The 20,195-nt window shown below is 38.5% G+C and overlaps 1 protein-coding gene across 2 annotated transcripts in view; it reads left to right on the forward strand.

Annotated features, from left to right (window-relative positions):
• The window catches only part of LOC125096260 (cell cycle control protein 50C-like), a 31,357-nt gene extending 11,372 nt beyond the window's left edge, over positions 1-19,985 (forward strand). Inside the window, exons 4-8 of one of the 2 annotated variants that reach the window (XM_047723061.1) lie at positions 9,031-9,132; positions 10,180-10,267; positions 10,685-10,825; positions 16,071-16,280; positions 18,916-19,985. In XM_047723061.1, the coding sequence (XP_047579017.1) occupies positions 9,031-9,132; positions 10,180-10,267; positions 10,685-10,825; positions 16,071-16,280; positions 18,916-19,106 (732 nt within the window). In that variant the 3' untranslated portion in view covers positions 19,107-19,985. The remainder of the gene's footprint in view (positions 1-9,030; positions 9,133-10,179; positions 10,268-10,684; positions 10,826-16,070; positions 16,281-18,915) is intronic. The other variant, XM_047723070.1, reaches the window with a different exon arrangement.
• The last annotated feature ends 210 nt before the right edge of the window (positions 19,986-20,195 follow it).

Below are 20,195 nucleotides of genomic sequence, written 5' to 3' on the forward strand. Positions count from 1 at the left end.
AGACAGTACCTACACTTGTGGTTAGCACAGCATAATGTCTAGACTTTGTCAAATCACTATGTAGTACACCTGAAGCTAATGTAACATTGTGTATCAACTATACTTCAACTGAAAAAGAAAGTTAGTGTTGCCTAATTTTGGCCGGAAAGCAGGGGATGCTAAAAACAATAGAAAGCTAATCTCTCACAGTTCTCAAGTCAAAAGTCTGAAATCAAGGTGTGACAGAGTCAACTCCTTCTTGGAGGCTCAGAATTCTTACATTTTTTTTAAAGATTTTATTTATTTATTTGACAGATAGAGGTCACAAGTAGGCAGAGAGGCAGGCAGAGAGAGAGAGAGGAGGAAGCAGGCTCCCTGCTGAGCAGAGAGCCCTATGTAGGGCTCGATCCCAGGACCCTGAGATCATGACCTGAGCCAAAGGCAGAGGCTTTAACCCACTGAGCCACCCAGGCGCCCCGAATACTTACATTTTTAAAGAAAAAATCCAAAAGATCAAATCTTAAGGGTTTCAGTTTCCATCTGTCTGTGTACTTTGAAACCTTAAAGTCAAATAAATGTTACCAGCTGCTAACCATTCCTTTCAGGCAAAGACTTTCTCATAAAAATTTAGCCAAACTAGTTAGTGCAACCACAGAGCCTTCAGTTCACCAGTTAGCACACAGCACACATGCTAGGCAATGAGTTCACACAAGACTGCCTTAAACTAGGAATCCTGCAGAAGAGTGCCACTGAATTTAAAGAGAAGAAACACCATAGAGTGCCTTGTGCCTCTAGGACCAATTAAAAAAGGGAGGCCTTGTTAAGCTAAATTTTGGACAAAGAATCACTGAAAAAAAGGTTATTAAAACACTTCTGTCCCTGGTGTGGTGTGAGTGTGCTCTGCCTGTTTATTTTGTCATTTATGTGGATGTATCACTTTGGGTAAGTGAAATTCTCTTTTTAGCCTCCAAGAAAATGTATGGTAAATTCCACTCTGTGGGTTTCATATTTTCTGTAGTTATGGGTCAGCAGTAGAGGTTCCCTTGTTGGGTGAGGAAATGTAATCAGTCATTCCCGCTATGCCTGGTTTGTTTGCCTTCACACCCATGGTCTCTATTTATGATGTTGCAGCCTGCCTCTTTGTCATGACCCAACATCTCCCCTTCTTGGTATTCCAGACACTTTTCTCTTACAAGTGACTAAGTTCTTAAGCCTTTGTTGTTTTCTGTAAATGGCCACACTTACCATGGCCTTTATTTCCAGCCTGCTCTGAGTACCAGCTCACATTTTCCATATTCATCCTCTTACATGTCCTTAGGGTGAGACCAGAAGCCTTTCCAAAGTGCCAGTTTTTCGTGGTATTCGCGAATCAATTGACCCCAGAGATTATAAAAGAATACGTTTGTATTTCTGGCACTGAATATAACAGCTAACATATGGGGAGCACTTAATAAAGGCCTTCATCTTTTTGGATGCAGGCCTTCATTATTTTGGAGGTAGGTCATATATTAATTATAAACAGCCACATTGGGCATTTCCATTTGCATTATATGTGCTATTAGTAAGATCTGTATCAAGTCTGCCTGGAGAATGTTGGTATGTCACCATAAAGGTAAGCATGATGGTAGCCTATGACTAGACAGCCTCATAGGGTAGCATAGATGAAAAGGACCATCTCTCATGGCAACAAGGTGACTTATTGCCAAGGCGAAAATGACCTTTCTTTCAGATCCATGAATTATTCTATTCCCTCTTTTTTTTTTTTTTTTTGGTCCATAACAAATGGTTCACCATTTCTTTTTTTTTTTTTTTTTTTTTTTTTAATTTTTTTATTTTTTTCAGCATAACAGTATTCATTATTTTTGCACTACACCCAGTGCTCCATGCAATCCGTGCCCTCTACAATACCCACCACCTGGTGCCCCCAACCTCCCACCCCCCACCCCTTCAAAATTCTCAGATCGTTTTTCAGAGTCCATAGTCTCTCATGGTTCACCTCCCCTTCCAATTTCCCTCAACTCCCTTCTCCTCTCCATCTCCCCTTGTCCTCCATGCTATTTGTTATGCTCCACAAATAAGTGAAACCATATGATAATTGACTCTCTCTGCTTGACCTATTTCACTCAGCATAATCTCTTCCAGTCCCGTCCATGTTGCTACAAAACTTGGGGATTCATCCTTTCTTTCTTTTTTTTTTTTTTTTTACAGCTTTATAAACATATATTTTTATCCCCAGGGGTACAGGTCTGCGAATCGCCAGGTTTACACACTTCACAACACTCACCATAGCACATACCCTCCCCAATATCCATAACCCCACCCCCTCTCCCAACCCCCTCCCCCCATCAACCCTCAGTTTGTTTTGTGAGATTAAGAGTCACTTATGGTTTGTCTCCCTCCCAATCCCATCTTGTTTCATTTACTCTTCTCCTACCCCCTCGACCCCCCATGTTGCATCTCCTCTTCCTCATATCAGGGAGATCATATGATAGTTGTCTTTCTCCGATTGACTTATTTTGCTAAGCATGATACCCTCTAGTTCCATCCACGTCGTCGCAAATGGCAAGATTTCATTTCTTTTGATGGCTGCATAGTATTCCATTGTGTATATATACCACATCTTCTTTATCCATTCGTCTGTAGATGGACATCTAGGTTCTTTCCATAGTTTGGCTATTGTAGACATTGCTGCTATAAACATTCGGGTGCACGTGCCCCTTCGGATCACTATGTTTGTATCTTTAGGGTAAATACCCAGCAGTGCAATTGCTGGGTCATAGGGTAGTTCTATTTTCAACATTTTGAGGAACCTCCATGCTGTTTTCCAGAGTGGTTGCACCAGCTTGCATTCCCACCAACAGTGTAGGAGGGTTCCCCTTTCTCCGCATCCTCGCCAGCATCTGTCATTTCCTGACTTGTTAATTTTAGCCATTCTGACTGGTGTGAGGTGATATCTCATGGTGGTTTTGATTTGTATTTCCCTGATGCCGAGTGATATGGAGCACTTTTTCATGTGTCTGTTGGCCATCTGGATGTCTTCTTTGCAGAAATGTCTGTTCATGTCCTCTGCCCATTTCTTGATTGGATTATTTGTTCTTTGGGTGTTGAGTTTGCTAAGTTCTTTATAGATTTTGGACACTAGCCCTTTATCTGATATGTCATTTGCAAATATCTTCTCCCATTCTGTCAGTTGTCTTTTGGTTTTGTTCACTGTTTCCTTTGCTGTGCAAAAGCTTTTGATCTTGATAAAATCCCAAAAGTTCATTTTTGCCCTTGCTTCCCTTGCCTTTGGTGATGTTCCTAGGAAGATGTTGCTGCGGCTGACGTCGAAGAGGTTGCTGCCTGTGTTTTCCTCGAGGATTTTGATGGATTCCTTTCTCACATTGAGATCCTTCATCCATTTTGAGTCTATTTTCGTGTGTGGTGTAAGGAAATGATCCAATTTCATTTTTCTGCATGTGGCTGTCCAATTTTCCCAACACCATTTATTGAAGAGGCTGTCTTTGTTCCATTGGACATTCTTTCCTGCTTTGTCGAAGATGAGTTGACCATAGAATTGAGGGTCCATTTCTGGGCTCTCTATTCTGTTCCATTGATCTATGTGTCTGTTTTTGTGCCAGTACCATGCTGTCTTGATGATGACAGCTTTGTAATAGAGCTTGAAGTCCGGAATTGTGACGCCACCAACTTTGGCTTTCTTTTTCAATATTCCTTTGGCAATTCGAGGTCTTTTCTGGTTCCATATAAATTTTAGGATTATTTGTTCCATTTCTTTGAAAAAAATGGATGGTATTTTGATAGGAATTGCATTAAATGTGTAGATTGCTTTAGGTAGCATAGACATTTTCACAATATTTATTCTTCCAATCCAGGAGCATGGAACATTTTTCCATTTCTTTGTGTCTTCCTCAATTTCTTTCATGAGTACTTTATAGTTTTCTGAGTATAGATTCTTAGTCTCTTTGGTTAGGTTTATTCCTAGGTATCTGATAGTTTTGGGTGCAATTGTAAATGGGATGGACTCCTTAATTTCTCTTTCTTCTGTCTTGTTGTTGGTGTAGAGAAATGCAACTGATTTCTGTGCATTGATTTTATATCCTGACACTTGACTGAATTCCTGTACAAGTTCCAGAAGTTTTGGAGTGGAGTCTTTTGGGTTTTCCACATATAGTATCATATCATCTGCAAAGAGTGATAGTTTGACTTCTTCTTTGCCGATTTGGATGCCTTTAATTTCCTTTTGTTGTCTGATTGCTGACGCTAGGACTTCTAGTACTATGTTGAATAGCAGTGGTGATAACGGACATCCCTGCCGTGTTCCTGACCTTAGCGGAAAAGCTTTCAGTTTTTCTCCATTGAGAATGATATTTGCGGTGGGTTTTTCATAGATGGCTCTGATAATATTGAGGTATGTGCCGTCTATCCCTACACTTTGAAGAGTTTTGATCAGGAAGGGATGCTGTACTTTGTCAAATGCTTTTTCAGCATCTATGGAGAGTATCATATGGTTCTTGTTCTTTCTTTTATTAATGTGTTGTATCACATTGATTGATTTGCGGATGTTGAACCAGCCTTGCAGCCCTGGAATAAATCCCACTTGGTCGTGGTGAATAATCCTTTTAATGTACTGTTGAATCCTATTGGCTAGTATTTTGGCGAGAATTTTTGCATCTGTGTTCATCAAGGATATTGGTCTGTAGTTCTCTTTTTTGTTGGGATCCTTGTCTGGTTTTGGGATCAAGGTGATGCTGGCCTCATAAAATGAGTTTGGAAGTTTTCCTTCTATTGCTATTTTTTGGAACAGTTTCAGGAGAATAGGAATTAGTTCTTCTTTAAATGTTTGGTAGAATTCCCCCGGGAAGCCGTCTGGCCCTGGGCTTTTGTTTGTTTGGAGATTTTTGATGACTGTTTCAATCTCCTTACTGGTTATGGGTCTGTTGAGGCTTTCTATTTCTTCCTGGTTCAGTTGTGGTAGTTTATATGTCTCTAGGAATGCATCCATTTCTTCCAGATTGTCAAATTTGTTGGCGTAGAGTTGCTCATAGTATGTTCTTATAATTGTCTGTATTTCTTTGGTGTTCGTTGTGATCTCTCCTCTTTCATTCATGATTTTATTTATTTGGGTCCTCTCTCTTTTCTTTTTGATAAGTCTGGCCAGGGGTTTATCAATCTTATTAATTCTTTCAAAGAACCAGCTCCTAGTTTCGTTGATTTGTTCTATTGTTTTTTTGGTTTCTATTTCATTGATTTCTGCTCTGATCTTTATGATTTCTCTTCTCCTGCTGGGTTTAGGGTTTCTTTCTTGTTCTTTCTCCAGCTCCTTTAGGTGTAGGGTTAGGTTGTGTACCTGAGACCTTTCTTGTTTCTTGAGAAAGGCTTGTACCGCTATATATTTTCCTCTCAGGACTGCCTTTGTTGTGTCCCACAGATTCTGAACTGTTGTGTTTTCATTATCATTTGTTTCCATAATTTTTTTCAATTCTTCTTTGATTTCCTGGTTGACCCATTCATTCTTTAGAAGGATGCTGTTTAGTCTCCATGTATTTGGGTTCTTTCCAAATTTCCTCTTGTTATTGAGTTCTAGCTTTAGAGCATTGTGGTCTGAAAATATGCAGGGAATGATCCCAATCTTTTGATACCGGTTGAGACTTGATTTAGGACCAAGAATATGATCTATTCTGGAGAACGTTCCATGTGCACTAGAGAAGAATGTGTATTCTGTTGCTTTGGGATGAAATGTTCTGAATATATCTGTGATGTCCATCTGGTCCAGTGTGTCATTTAAGGCCTTGATTTCCTTGTTGATCTTTTGCTTGGATGATCTGTCCATTTCAGTGAGGGGAGTGTTAAAATCCCCTACTATGATTGTATTCTTGTCGATGTGTTTCTTTGATTTTGTTATTAATTGGTTTATATAGTTGGCTGCTCCCACGTTAGGGGCATAGATATTTAAAATTGTTAGATCTTCTTGTTGGACAGTTCCTTTGAGTATGATATAGTGTCCTTCCTCATCTCTTATTATAATCTTTGGCTTAAAATCTAATTGATCTGATATAAGGATTGCCACTCCTGCTTTCTTCTGATGTCCATTAGCATGGTAAATTCTTTTCCACCCCCTCACTTTAAACCTGGAGGTGTCTTCGGGTGTAAGATGAGTTTCTTGTAGGCAACATATAGATGGTTTTTGTTTTTTGATCCATTCTGATACCCTGTGTCTTTTGATTGGGGCATTTAGCCCATTAACATTCAGGGTAAGTATTGAGAGATATGAATTTAGTGCCATTGTATTGCCTGTAAGGTGACTGTTATTGTATATTGTCTCTGTTTCTTTCTGATCTACTACTTTGAGGGTCTCTCTTTGCTTAGAGGACCCCTTTCAATATTTCCTGTAGAGCTGGTTTGGTGTTTGCAAATTCTTTCAGTTTTTGTTTGTCCTGGAAGCTTTTAATCTCTCCTTCTATTTTCAATGATAGCCTAGCTGGATATAGTATTCTTGGCTGCATGTTTTTCTCATTTAGTACTCTGAATATATCATGCCAGCTCTTTCTGGCCTGCCAGGTCTCTGTGGATAAGTCTGCTGCCAATCTAATATTTTTACCATTGTACGTTACAGACTTCTTTTCCCGGGCTGCTTTCAGGATCTTTTCTTTGTCACTAAGATTTGTCAATTTTACTATTAGGTGACGGGGTGTAGACCTATTCTTATTGATTTTGAGGGGGGTTCTCTGAACCTCCTGGATTTTGATGCTTGTTCCCTTTGCCATATTGGGGAAATTCTCTCCAATAATTCTCTCCAATATACCTTCTGCTCCCCTCTCTGTTTCCTCTTCTTCTGGAATCCCAATTATTCTAATGTTGTTTCGTCTTATGGTGTCACTTATCTCTCGAATTCTCCCCTCGTGGTCCAGTAGCTGTTTGTCCCTCTTTTGCTCAGCTTCTTTATTCTCTGTCATTTGGTCTTCTATATCGCTAATTCTTTCTTCTGCCTCATTTATCCTAGCAGTGAGAGCCTCCATTTTTGATTGCACCTCATTAATAGCTTTTTTGATTTCAACTTGGTTAGATTTTAGTTCTTTTATTTCTCCAGAAAGGGCTTTTATATCTCCCGAGAGGGTTGCTTTAATATCTTCCATGCCTTTTTCAAGCCCGGCTAGAACCTTGAGAATCATCATTCTGAACTCTATATCTGACATATTACCAATGTCTGTATTGATTAGGTCCCTAGCCTTTGGTACTGCCTCTTGTTCTTTTTTTTGTTGTGAATTTTTCCGCCTTGTCATTTTGTCCAGATAAGAGTTTATGAAGGAGCAAGTAAAATACTAAAAGGGTGGCAACAACCCCAGGAAAATATGCTTTAGCCAAATCAGAAGAGATCCTGAATTGTGAGGGGGGAGAAAGGGGATAAAAGGGGGCTCAGAAAGAAAGAAAAAAAAAACTATTAAAAAAAAGAAAGCCGATAAAGAAATAAATATAAAAAGAGGAAAAAATATATATATATTAGATAAACTATTTAAAAAACGTTAAAAAAAAGAAAATGGTAAAAGTTAAAAAAAATTTAGCAGAAGAAGAGAAAAAGAAAAAAAAAATTGAAAAAGAAAAAAAAATTAAATTAACTGCAAGGCTAAAAAATCATGGGGAGAAAGCCATGAGTTCCGTGCTTTGCTTTCTTCTCCTCTGGAATTCTGCCGTTCTCCTTGGTAGGTGAACTTGGTCCTGGCTGGGTTTCCCGTAGATCTTCTGGGGGAGGGGCCCGTTGTAGTGATTCTCAAGCGTCTTTGCCCCAGGCGGAGTTGCACCGCCCTTACCCTGGGCCGCGCCGAGTCATCAGCTCGGGTTCGCTTTCGGGAGCTTTTGTTCCCTGAGCGCTTTCCGTAGAGTCCGGAGGACGGGAATAAAGATGGCGGCCTCCCGGTCTCCGGCCCGGAGGAGCCGAGAGCCCGGGGCCCCACTCCTCAGTGCGCCCTCAGAGAACAGCGCCAAATGACTCTCGTCACCCTGGCCTCCGGCCGCGCTCCGAGCTGACCGAGCCTGCGACCGGTTCAAGGCAACCCTGAGCTGAGAGTCACTCCTCGGCTCTGTCTCTGCAGCCGGCTTCCCCGTTCTAACACCGGTAAGCTCTGCGACACTGAGTCACCCCCGATCCTTCTGCGACCCTGCGGGACCTGAGGCCGCGCTTACCCCGCCTGGGCTTCACCCCAGTTAAGCCTCTGGAGCGATGTCCCTCAGCAGAACAGACTTTTAAAAGTCCTGATTTTGCTCCGTTGCTCCGCCGCTCGCCGGGAGCCGGCCCCTCCCCCTGCGGTCTATCTTCCCGTCGCTTTGGATTCACTTCTCCGCCAGTCCTACCTTGCAGAAAGTGGTTGATTTTCTGTTTCTGGAATTGCTGTTCTTCTTCTCTTCAATCTCCCGTTGGATTTGTAGGTGTTTGCAATCTTTAGATAAGCTATTTAGCTGATCTCCCGCTACCCGAAGTAGTCTCAGCCTGCTACTTCTCCGCCATCTTGACTCCTCCCCCCTCTGGTTCACCATTTCTTGAGCAAGCACTGTGTGCCAGGTACTGTGCTAGATTCTGGGGATAAAAAGACAAAGACCCAAGAGTCAAACTACAAGGAACAATCTCATGCCTTTCACATGCACCCGAATGGCTCCAACTTCAAATATGTTCAAGGATTTCGTTTGAAATAATTGACTTTGATGCCTACCCCAACCCCTGGGCAAAGCATTTTTCCTGGTATTGTTAGAAAATAATGGTATCTGTAGCATCAATTTTATATATTGAGAATACAAAACCTGGTTTTAAAATTTTTTCACAGTGGAAGCACAGCAACCCTTACAAAAACATTGAAAATAAGTTACTTGGTGATTTTAATAATTCTGTGTAGACAAGGATTTTCCAACACCGATTTTTTAAAAATAATTTCTTGGGTTTCTGCTTGATATAAAGAAACTTCCAGTTCCTATCAGTTCTTTCTGTGGTACTTTTTATTCTAAAAATTGTGTCCATGTTTATTAACATTCCAGTTAATTCTTCTTGCTTTTCTCCTTTTTCAGGGTAATGTTTATATGTACTACAAACTGTACGGCTTCTATCAGAATCTCTATCGATATATTCTGTCCAGAAGTAATAGCCAACTGTTGGGTACAGACTTAAAGGTAAGGCTTTAGTTAATTTGGTAAATACTTAAAAAAAAAAAACCCTGGTGGGTCTTTAAGTCTAAAAGAGGTTATCAGAAAATAAACTAAAAATCTAAAGCTTTATAAAACAGAATATTCATTTCCTTTTTGTATAAAATGAGTGGGCTGGGTATTCTATATATCTGCTAATGAGAGGAATAGTTCCCCTCTTCAGAACAGTAATATGAATCTTGTCCAATTAAATGGTTATCCTTTCATGCATCAGCCATTTTGATAGTAACCTTGAGTGGTTGGTCTCAGTCCAGTTCCCTGTATATCTACAGGGACTCCCTGTAATTCGGGACTTCACTCCACCCAAGATTAAGGAAATTAAGGAAATCAAGCTCTACTTGATTGATTAAAAGCCTTTGGTTTAATTAAATACCCTTTCACTCCTAGAAGTATAAACTTTTACTCTTGATAAATGATACTCAGCATGCTGGCAAAAACAAACAAACAAAAAACAACAAACAAAAAACAACAACAAAAAACCCTAGAAGGAAACCTTTTCCATACTGAGATTATTATATGAAAGTGATAATCAGATGATTTTTTTGGCCTCCACTCTTTTAAAAATCTATTGTGGTAGTTAGGTAGATGGATCCCCTGTGATAAGTCATCTAGTATATAGACTCATTACAATTTGCATCATTTTCAGAATATGAATTACACTTCAATAAAAAAGCGCTTAATATTATATTCTGGGTGTAGGCTTAGTGTGATATTTAGCTGAGCCCACAAAGTAAGTTCCTTCCTGCAGATGTATTTGGTATGTTATATATTCTTAATAAGGAAAAAAATACACACACACACACACACACACACACACACACACACAACCTCCAAAACTCAAAAATTTCCTAGTCTACATGAGCCAGAAATCTGGGAAAAACAGGTAGCAGTCCACAATCTTGTTACGTGTCAATAAATTAGTGTGGGTTAATTTACATCGTCAGTGTTCTCACTTTTAACATTCTAAGAGAGTTTACCAAAGCATTTCTTTTTACTGTATCATCTTGCTTCCAGGATGTTGGAAGCTGTGCTCCATTTAGCAAGTCCCATGATGGGACTCCCATCGCTCCTTGTGGTGCTATTGCCAACAGCATATTCAATGGTAGGTGACTTTTCCTGTCTCCATGGTGTGCCTTTTCATACACAGTAATAACCTAAATGTCCAGAAGATCACCTCTGCAACTGAGTAGCATTTCAAAAAAAGAAAAAAGAAAAGAAAAGAAATTGTGTATACACTATCCACTGACTTATCGTATTTCATTTGCAAATAACTTCTCCCTTACCAGAGATTTGAAGTAGTTAGGGAACATGAGCTAAATGGAGCTTTAGAGTATTTTCCAATAATTGGGGCCTTGGCAAGAAAGAGAATAGTTTTCTAATTCTAACATCTATTACATGTAGGCACGTTGAGAGTCTGCTAAAACCCTATTTTACTTTTCAGCTGTGTCTGGTTTTGTACTTTGAAGTGGAGCAAAAATGCTTGCTTGCATCTCTAGCACAATTTTTAATTTCCTTACAGATACCATTATTCTTTCATACAACCTGAATTCCTCTATACCTATTGAAGTCCCAATGCTAAGAAGTGGAATTACATGGTGGACAGATAAGTATGTCAAGTTTCAAAATCCAAGGTCCAAAAATCTTTCTACCGCATTTGCAGGTAAGACCCATATATTAGCTAAATCTTCTTTTCTCTTTATAGAAACTTTTTTATGTGTAAGGAAATGTTTAAGATACTTCCTTCTTCACTTTTTTTGCTGACTTCCCCTTTGCTCTGACTTTCCCTCCCTGTGGACATCTCCATCACGTACCTATCAGAAACATAAAATGATGGGTGCCCTGGTTCCTTTCAGTTGACATTAGGAAAAAAGCAATGTTTTAAGAAACTTGTTGCTTTACTTATAATTAGGGTGACCATGTAATTTGTTGTCTAAGCTCGTGCACTTTTGAGAGTGAAAAGGGGGCACTAGAAAAACTAAAGTTATATATTTATTTTAAATTTGAATTTATTAATCAGTAAATTGACATTACCATATTGGTGGACCTATAAAATAATTCCATTACAAACTACTTTAAAAGGCAACTATTTCAAAAATTAAAATAACATATCTGTGTATACTAAGCCAACTAAAAAAACTACTTTATTATTTAAACATTAAAAGATAACATAAGCAGAAAAACTATTCTGGATATACAGTCACATAATTTTAATCAGTTTCTTGGCCATATCTGTCTTCATTACATGCCCCTGTATTTTTCTAATGAGTTTATTCTTTTTGTTATTTTTAAAAATATTTTATTAAAAAATTTTTTTACAGAACTATCTTCAGTCTTTTTTGAAATTAAACTTTATGCTTAATCAATTTGATACTGTTGGCCCCTTTGATTTTTCTCTTTTAACCTTAATTTTTTTCTTAACTGAGAAGGTAGCTATAGGTGCTGAGGTACCTATTATTCTCATAGCCAATTTTACTAAATGGAGGATATTTTCATTTTCATTTTTTTATATTGAAATATGCTAGTATTATAACCTAAATATTTTCATAGGCACTGTCTTTTTACCTCACCTTTTTTTTCTATCTCTTATCTTTCTAAGTGTATTCCTAAATTTAGATGCTATAAAATCTTAAACCTTCTTGATATCATTTCATTCTGATAGAGAAAAATTTTTGAAGAATTTATTTATTTATTTGAGAAAGACTGAGGGAGAGAAAGAGAGAGAGCATGAGCAAGGGTGAGGGGCAGAGGGAGAGAGAGAAGAAGACTCCCAACTGAGTGGGGACCCTGATGTGGGACTCAATCCCAGGACCCTAGGAGCTGAGCCGAAAGCAGGCACTTAACCAAATGAGCCACCCAGGCACCCTAAAGAAAAAATTTAATCCAGTTAAAAATAGGAGTTCCATCAAAAGAGTTTTTACCTAAATTGAAATATTGTAAAGTACAATTGTAGAATTAAAAATTAAATTGGTCCACATTTTGAACTCTCATTATATAATATGTTCAGTTATTCCCTTGTTTTCATGGGGTTAAATTTTAATATCTTCTTGTTTGCAAGATTGTCTTTCAATAATTACAATTCACTAAATCAAAAACTAAGTTTTTTGGCATTCCATATTTTGGATACTTCATTTAAAATCTTTAAATTACTTTGACTAAAATTCAACCCAAAGTTAGAGGCTCATTTACCAAAAAAATTTAGGATCATTATAGGACACATCATTTCATATACAAACTAGTTCTTCAAAGGCTCGAGCATTTCTAAAATTCTGGTTGATGATGCATAGCAAAGACAGACCACATATACTACCATCCTGAAGTGTTTAATTATCATCCATATTATTATAAAAATTTTACAGTTCAGTTTCTCTAACTGTGAATATACAAAAATATTTAATTTGCACAACCTCAGCTCTTCTTTTGATTAGTAAAATACTATAGCTTGTTTGGGTATAGTGACAAATTATGTATCTACTGCAACCAATTTAAAGTACATTGATCTGTACATTTCTCGATTTATCAAGAACATTATCTTTATTCTGATGTTGTGCTCCACCAAATTTGTGTTTATGCTGTCACCGCAAAACCAAAAACTTACACTTGATTTTTCATTTTTTAGCTGAATTTATAGCAATATTTATTATAATGTTAGAATTTTTAAACTTAAGATTGAGTATCAAAAAGCTTTTCTGTGATTGCATGAAAAGTCACACCAAAAAATTCAAACCATTATTATAATTAACTGATTTTTCTATTTTGAAGCATTTGAAGACACTGATGTGAAACTGGCCTCATTTATTTGTGTACAAAGTTCTTTTTATACTAAAGAACAAATGGAGGCAACACATTAAAGCTTTCCTTTGTTTACCCCTCCCCACCAAAAAAAGAAACTAAAGGGAAGCTCAATTGATCTAAATGAAAAGTCATGCTCACATAATGACAAAGAAATGGACCTTCTGTAGCTACCTGAGGCAAAGCATTGTCTTTGGATATACTCCTAAAAATAACCACAAACCTCTGAAGTAGATGTTGATGTTTTTCAGGAGAGTTATGTCTTTTAATTTTCAGTTGGTGATTCACATCACAATGGTTCCTTTGTGTGGTAATTGTCAACCAGCACTGCAAGTTTCACATTCATCAACTTTCTCAAGAAACTGTACTTAATTTTACATTAAACATACATGTTTTATTTTTTAGCTCTTTACAGCTAAAAGGACTTCCTAGCAAATAAAAACTGATACCAAACAATAAAATAGTTATACATTTGTATCATATAATAAATGATAAAACCACAGTTGCAACAGGGTTCAAATGTACACCCAGCAAGACATTCAGCATCTATCTCCCACACTATGTCATATGTGTATAACATAACCTATAATTTCCCACATTTCCCACTGATCCCACTGAGTTGTAGGCTGGCAGCTTCATGTGTCTTATGGGTCAACACAGAGGCCATGACCTAACTAGCTGGAGTGTCAAACAGCTGGGAGGCGTCACAGGAATATACTATGTTTTGATTGAAAGGATCTCTGGTTATCTTTCATTAATCACATGTTAAAGTAAGCATTCCATTCACTGTACATGGGTATTTCACACACTATTAGCTAAGACCTTGGCTTGAAGGTGTAAAGATGAAATTATATGTACATTATTTGTTTGGGATAAATGCTAAGTCAGGTGGGATAACAGACAAAAGACATACGCTGGAACTATCTTAGACAACTGGCAAGTATGGTCACTGTACCTATAATTGAATCCCTAGTTTTGAAAGGAACTTGGCAACATTCTCTTGTTTTGTCTTGCCACATAACCTTGGCCTACAACACAAAGAGTCTTTGGTGTTCTCTCATCTCCTGCTACACTTCGTTTTTACCTTTACTGTAAGAGTTACCACATTATCCTGTAATTATCTATTTGAATACTTGTCATCCCACTTCAGCCTGTGAATTCCTTGAGGAAATTAGGAAGTTTTGTATCCCTGGTGCTTGATACATAGTGACCAATCCAGAAATGCTTGTTGTTGAATAAATGGATAAATACAAATGACCCAACTTGGAAAAGGAAGAAAGTTGGTGCCTCTTAGATCACACTTCTCACACTCTCTGGAAATGGGATGAACTGGGATCAGGGGTTGGTAAGGAAAAGCATGCTTAAACTTACAGTTTTAACAAGCTCCCTGGGTGATGAAGATGTCAGTTTCTTATAGGACATGTTATCTTGGGACATGAGCTCATGAGAGGGTGAGGTCTATGGTGGAGGTACCAGAGGCAATTTCAGTTTTCATCAAAATTCTTCTAGCAACAATGATTGAAATTTTGGGAAGGGCCAAAATAGGTGAGCTCCACAATATTTGCAGAGGAAGTTTCTTCAGAAAAGGAATTTTTTCCAGAAGAAGTTTAAGTGTACAAGCATACTTCAGCAGATTAATAGAACCAAACTCAGCACTTGCTTTTACAAGTACCATGCTTAGAAAACGGGACAGGTTTCTTTTAAAAGAAAATAGTTTAGTCAATCGAGTTGAGAAAGAGTGGTTTCCTCTTTTGCATTTGGATTCTGCATTACTAGAACCAATTTTCTAGAATGAAAAAGTTCATTAAGCAATTTTCTCTTATTGACTAGTTCTTAAAAATTCAATATGGATTTTATTATCTTCTGTCAACTTTCATTGGAATCACTCATTCCTTTAGCAAGCATTTTTTGAATGCCTGCTCTGTGCCAGGCACTAGACTAAATGCCAGTGAAAAAAGGACACTATAGTGAGGAGCATGCTGTATAGTGGAAGAGACAGACAAGCCCACCATGCTAAAGTGGGAAGTATGAGAACAAGCGTAAACTCAACAGACTCATTTCCTGGCACTGGCCTTCCATCCTGTGGTTCCAACAGTCCTATAACACCCAAATCTACTAGGCCTCCTGGCTTTAGAACAGGCTTGTAATTGGGGCGCCTGGGTGGTTCAGTGGGTTAAGCCACTGCCTTTGGCTCAGGTCATGCTCTCAGGGTCCTAGGATGGAGCCTCACGTTGGGCTTTCTGCTTGGCAGGGAGCCTGCTTCCCCCTCAGTCTCTGCCTGCCTCTCTGCCTACTTGTGATCTCCCTCTGTCTGTCAAATAAATAAATAAAATCTTTGGGAAAAGAAAAAAAAGAACAGGCTCGTAACAACTTTGTTCTCTGCCTTCTCTTTATCAGTTCCTCCTCCTTAGTTCCAACTTTGAGCTCTAAGCAGGTTGCAGCAGAAAATATCTATTTAACAGAGTCTTCATGCACATACATGATTATTTCCTTAGAATAAATTTCTAGAAGTAGAATTTCTAGGCCAAAATATATGCAAAATATGTTGAAATTTTTGATGCATATTCCTAGATTGCCAGTGATGTTTTCAGTCTGCACATTTATTTTCTGTGAGCAAGAGTTCCTAGTTCCACTGCATCATCAATTGTTGTCACTTTTTTTTCTTTACCTGTTACCCAAGTTTTAGATGAAATGATCATATCTTGTTTTAATTTCCTGTCTTTAAATTGCTAGTGAAGCTAAAGAAAATGACGACAGTCCGTATGATGCTATCCCTGAATATAACCACTATTATCCTTTTGGTCTATTTTTTCAGTGCTTTATATGCATTTAATGTAGTTGAACACATAATGTACATATAATTTGATATTCTGTTCTATTTTAACCCTATGACAAATCATTACTATTTCCCCTACATTTCCTTAGAGTTTTTATAATCCATTATTTTTTAAAAAGTTTGCATACTTAGGTAGCTTATACATACACACTATTTTTAAAGTCTTAATTATTACTTCTCTTTTCTCAAGAAAGCAAAACTATTTCATCCTCTCTATTCTAAGGAAAACTGAAGGGTGTAGATGATTTCTGTCAAACATGTCAATGATTTCTTCCCACAGGGACCACAAAGCCTCCATCCTGGGTGAAACCCGTCTATGAACTGGATAAAGAGGATCCAGAAAACAATGGCTTCCTCAATGATGACTTCATTGTGTGGATGCGGGCAGCCGCCTTTCCCACTTTCAAAAAACTGTACCGTCGACTCAATCGAATACAGTACTTTACTGAAGGCTTGCCTGCTGGTAACTATAGTTTTAACATTACATATAGTATCCTTTTATGCCACCCTTCTTCCTGAGGATCAAGAAAAATCAGCATCTGTCTAGATACTAGTTGTTGAATTATTTCATTTTGTACTTTTCTATTCTACAATCGAATCTGTGTATACAAAGAAGAAATATGTAGTTCTCTAATTGGTAGTACTGTCACTTGTCACCATAGAACTGTTTGTCTCCACTTTATATATAATCAAATATATACTTTAAAAAAAATTTTTTTTAAGAATAACAGTTAATAGCAGTATCAGGTAAGTAGGGATGGGTAAATAAAGAAGGACTATTTCTATTCCCCCAAAAGATGACATACAGTGGACCTAGAGATGTGTAACAGAGAGGGATGGGATGAGGTAGAAGACCAGGAAAATGAGAGAGAGTGATTTGGTAAGCAGTAAATTTAGAATATATGCTAAAAATAATGAAAACTGAGAGACACTGTAGAACCTTTTAATCTAAACAAAAGTATAGACCAAGGGAGCCCTGGACTCAAGATGCAGGTGCAGTCCATCCAACCCATGTGATGTGTGTTATAAGTTCTGCTCTGAAAACGCTGTATTCTTCCCTCTTTGATACCGAGCCAGCTGGTAGGAGTCAGTGCCTTGGTTAAGGACATAAGGTCCAAGTTAGGAGACACAGGCTTTAATGTGGGATTCTGAATGTTTTCACTTAATTCAAAAGTACAAATGTAACTCTTGACTTAAAGACAAAAAGATTTAACTTCAAAATGAGAGCCAAACACTATCTTTAAAAAAATTATATATTTATACACAATCTCAGGGCTACTGAGTAGGAGTTGTTCATGGGACTCCCAGCAGGCCAAAGGATCTTACCACAAAACTGTCTACTGCCTTAGTTTCTTTACATCTCGGGGAGCTTGAATGAGAAATAGTTTAGAAGAAGTGAATGACTGTATGAGCTCCAGTTCCCCACTCCATGTTTTCTTTTCTATCCTAGAGTGTGGGTCATCTCCATTCTGACGAGGGGGGTGGGGGGATGGGAGGGGCATTCCTCAGTCAGAGATGCACCACTGATGTGACACCCTCTCTGCTTCTCAGCTTGTTGCCTCCTTTTTGTTCACTGATGAGTATGGTTGCCTTCAGTTCTTTCATTTTCATTTCTCCCTAAATAAAAATGAAAGCCACAGACCTGTTTCTCTTATGCAGCCTTATACATACAGATCTAAGAGTAAACCATAGAATATTACCTTTTTAATAGGATTTCAGCAAGCCACCCCCGCCCCCAAATTTGAGATTGAAAGTTGCTTGACAGTGGTCTCCCAAATTAGACCTTCTGATCCCAACTTTGTCTTCGACTCCCTTATCAGTAAAGCAGTTAGAGTTGCAGTCACAAAACAGGAAGAAAGAAACCTATCGTGTACTGCTGTCCTCACCATGCATGCCCGGCGGTTTCGAGTTGAGGGAAACATAAGGGACTCCATGTTCCAAACAGAGGAGACACTGTTTCTCCTCTAGAGTCAAGCTCTCCTTGAGTGACTTCATTCACAGTCCTATTTTAATGCTGATGACTCTTGAGTCTAAATCTTGCAGGCAGAACCTGGACCCTGAGCTTCAGCCCTATGCTTGCACCTCCCGAGCAGAGCCCTGGTGTGAGTAGTACCCAGCCTGCCTCACGGCCTTGCTGCCACGCAAGGAGAAGGACTAAATCAGAGCTGCAGCAGACACCTATACCACTCCTAAGGGGAAAAAGATGTTCTGTGTCTGAGAAAAAGACCTTCTTAATGGAACTGAAGGAAGAGAAAACACGCAGCTGGGTCAAGGTGGCAGGCATGGACCTGGTGACAGGGAGGGATTTTGATGGAAAAGAACAAGAGAGAGAACTTGTTTCCTAACCAGTTTCCTTATGCCTTTAAATCGCATGTTGCCAAGTGATTTGAGGCCTTTTAAGAGCTTTGCTGGGAAATGCTGCAGTCCTGTGCCCGTTGCTATGAGAAGCCTTTATTTGTTTATTAGTTTGGTTTACAAAAGGCACCAGATGTTTAAAAACTTCAGGCCACATGCATAATCAAAATGACATCATTAAAATGCTAACGATAGCAAACCCACTTCAAACATATTCTCCCCAGCAATGAGGGATGTTTGCCTTTTCAAAACCCAAATGAATGCACCACCTTTAGCTTTCCCACCAAAAATGTTTTGCCATCTATCTCATTATTTTTATTCTTCACTAATTTTGAAGAATTTTCTACAAGGTAGGAATTCAAACCTTAGTTATGAAGGACTTTCGCCTACCCTGGGTCTCCTGATTCACAAACAAAAATTTAGGTTTGCTGTAAAGCACATCTGTATTCTTTTCATTTCCTTGGGTCTGCCAAAGGAAATTAAATATATTTGTCCATTTCTTTAGTTGTCTGTAAGTCAGTCTGATCTATTTGTGTCAGAATCTCTTTTATAGATTACAACTATGTAGAGGGAAGGCTTGTTTTTGCTTAATTTCATTCCAGCAAGATACAACATTGGTAAAGATTAGACAACATGAAGTTCAATATTCAACCATTTTTTTAAACCTACAAACACAACAATTTTATATGGTTCAGCCTAATATATTTAGGATATACAGTGGTAGAGCTGAGAAGTGTTGAAATAATCCTTAACAGGTCTTCTTGTCTTAGATTTTCCAGTAACGAGGTTTAGAGGAGAAAAATCAGTTGTTCTTTCCGCCTTGACATGGAGTGGAGGCAGTAACCTTTTCTTAGGTCTTGCCTACACAGTGACAGGAGCAGTGACATGGTTGGCCTCCTTTTCCATGATGGCAATTCACTTGATGCTGAAAGACCGGAAAATGTTCTTCATCCAGCAATAAAGTCAAGTTTTAAGAAGAAAAGCAGAAAGCACAGAAATGGACAATGAAGTAACTAGCAGAGCCAAAGATTTGTGACTAGGCTCAAAATGACTGAGATATTTCATCAAGGGGAACTGGATTGACCGACCAAGTACAATCCCAGATAGGTAAATAATGAGAGATTCAGAGTGAAGAAGAGGAGGAAGACAGGGAGGAAGAGGAGGAGGAAGAGGAAAAGGCATAGTTATGTATAGTAAAATGTCCTTAGAATGGAGAAGATAAATCATCCTTAAGTTCTAAACCAAGTCTCGGGTATTCATTTGAAGGCTATGTGCCTGGAGGTAGGTGAATGCCTAGGAGACAGTGCCATCATTAGACAAGAGTAAGTAAGCCTGGGGTCCCCAAAATTAGATGAATCCTTTAACCTCAATCAGGCTCAGACCATGAGTCTTCATTGCCAGGTCGAAATTATAGACTTTTTAACAATTGTTGAACATCAAATTGAGCAATCAGGATGATTTTTGAAAACTGATTTATTCAGTTTCTATGGATTCAAAGTTAAGTTTTCTTTGCTAAGAATATACCAAGCAAAGATTGTGGAGTGTCTGGAACACCCACAATACAGCAATTCACCAAAAGAAAGGCCAGAGGTTTCCCTGAAGTTATTCATGTAGCCAAGAGGGAAGCACTGAAAGTTACTGATTCTCTCAAAAGTTGTATTCATCATTTAAGGGCACAAAAAAAGTCTCAAACTTATATTGGGATGACATATTCTGGGATGCAAATGATGACATGTATTTATAATACTTGAATCACATGTGTTGAGGGAGCTTTTCAGGGTCCATCTTAAGATGTTTGAATTCCTGGGATGCCTGGGTATTTCAGTCGGTTAAGCGTCTGCCTTCCGTTCAGGTCATGATCCCAGGGTCCAGGGATAGAGTCCTACATTGGGTTCTTTGCTGAGCAGGAAGTCTGCTTCTCCCTCTGCCCTACACCCTGGTCTTGTGCAATGCTCCCTCTCTCTCTCACACACACACTCTCTCTCTCTCTGGCAAATAACTAAATCTTTATTTTAAAAAAAAGTTCAAATTCCTGCTAAAGGTAACTTAA

The sequence above is a fragment of the Lutra lutra genome, chromosome 1 (genome assembly GCF_902655055.1).
Source record: "Lutra lutra chromosome 1, mLutLut1.2, whole genome shotgun sequence".
NCBI classification, from domain to species: domain Eukaryota; kingdom Metazoa; phylum Chordata; class Mammalia; order Carnivora; family Mustelidae; genus Lutra; species Lutra lutra.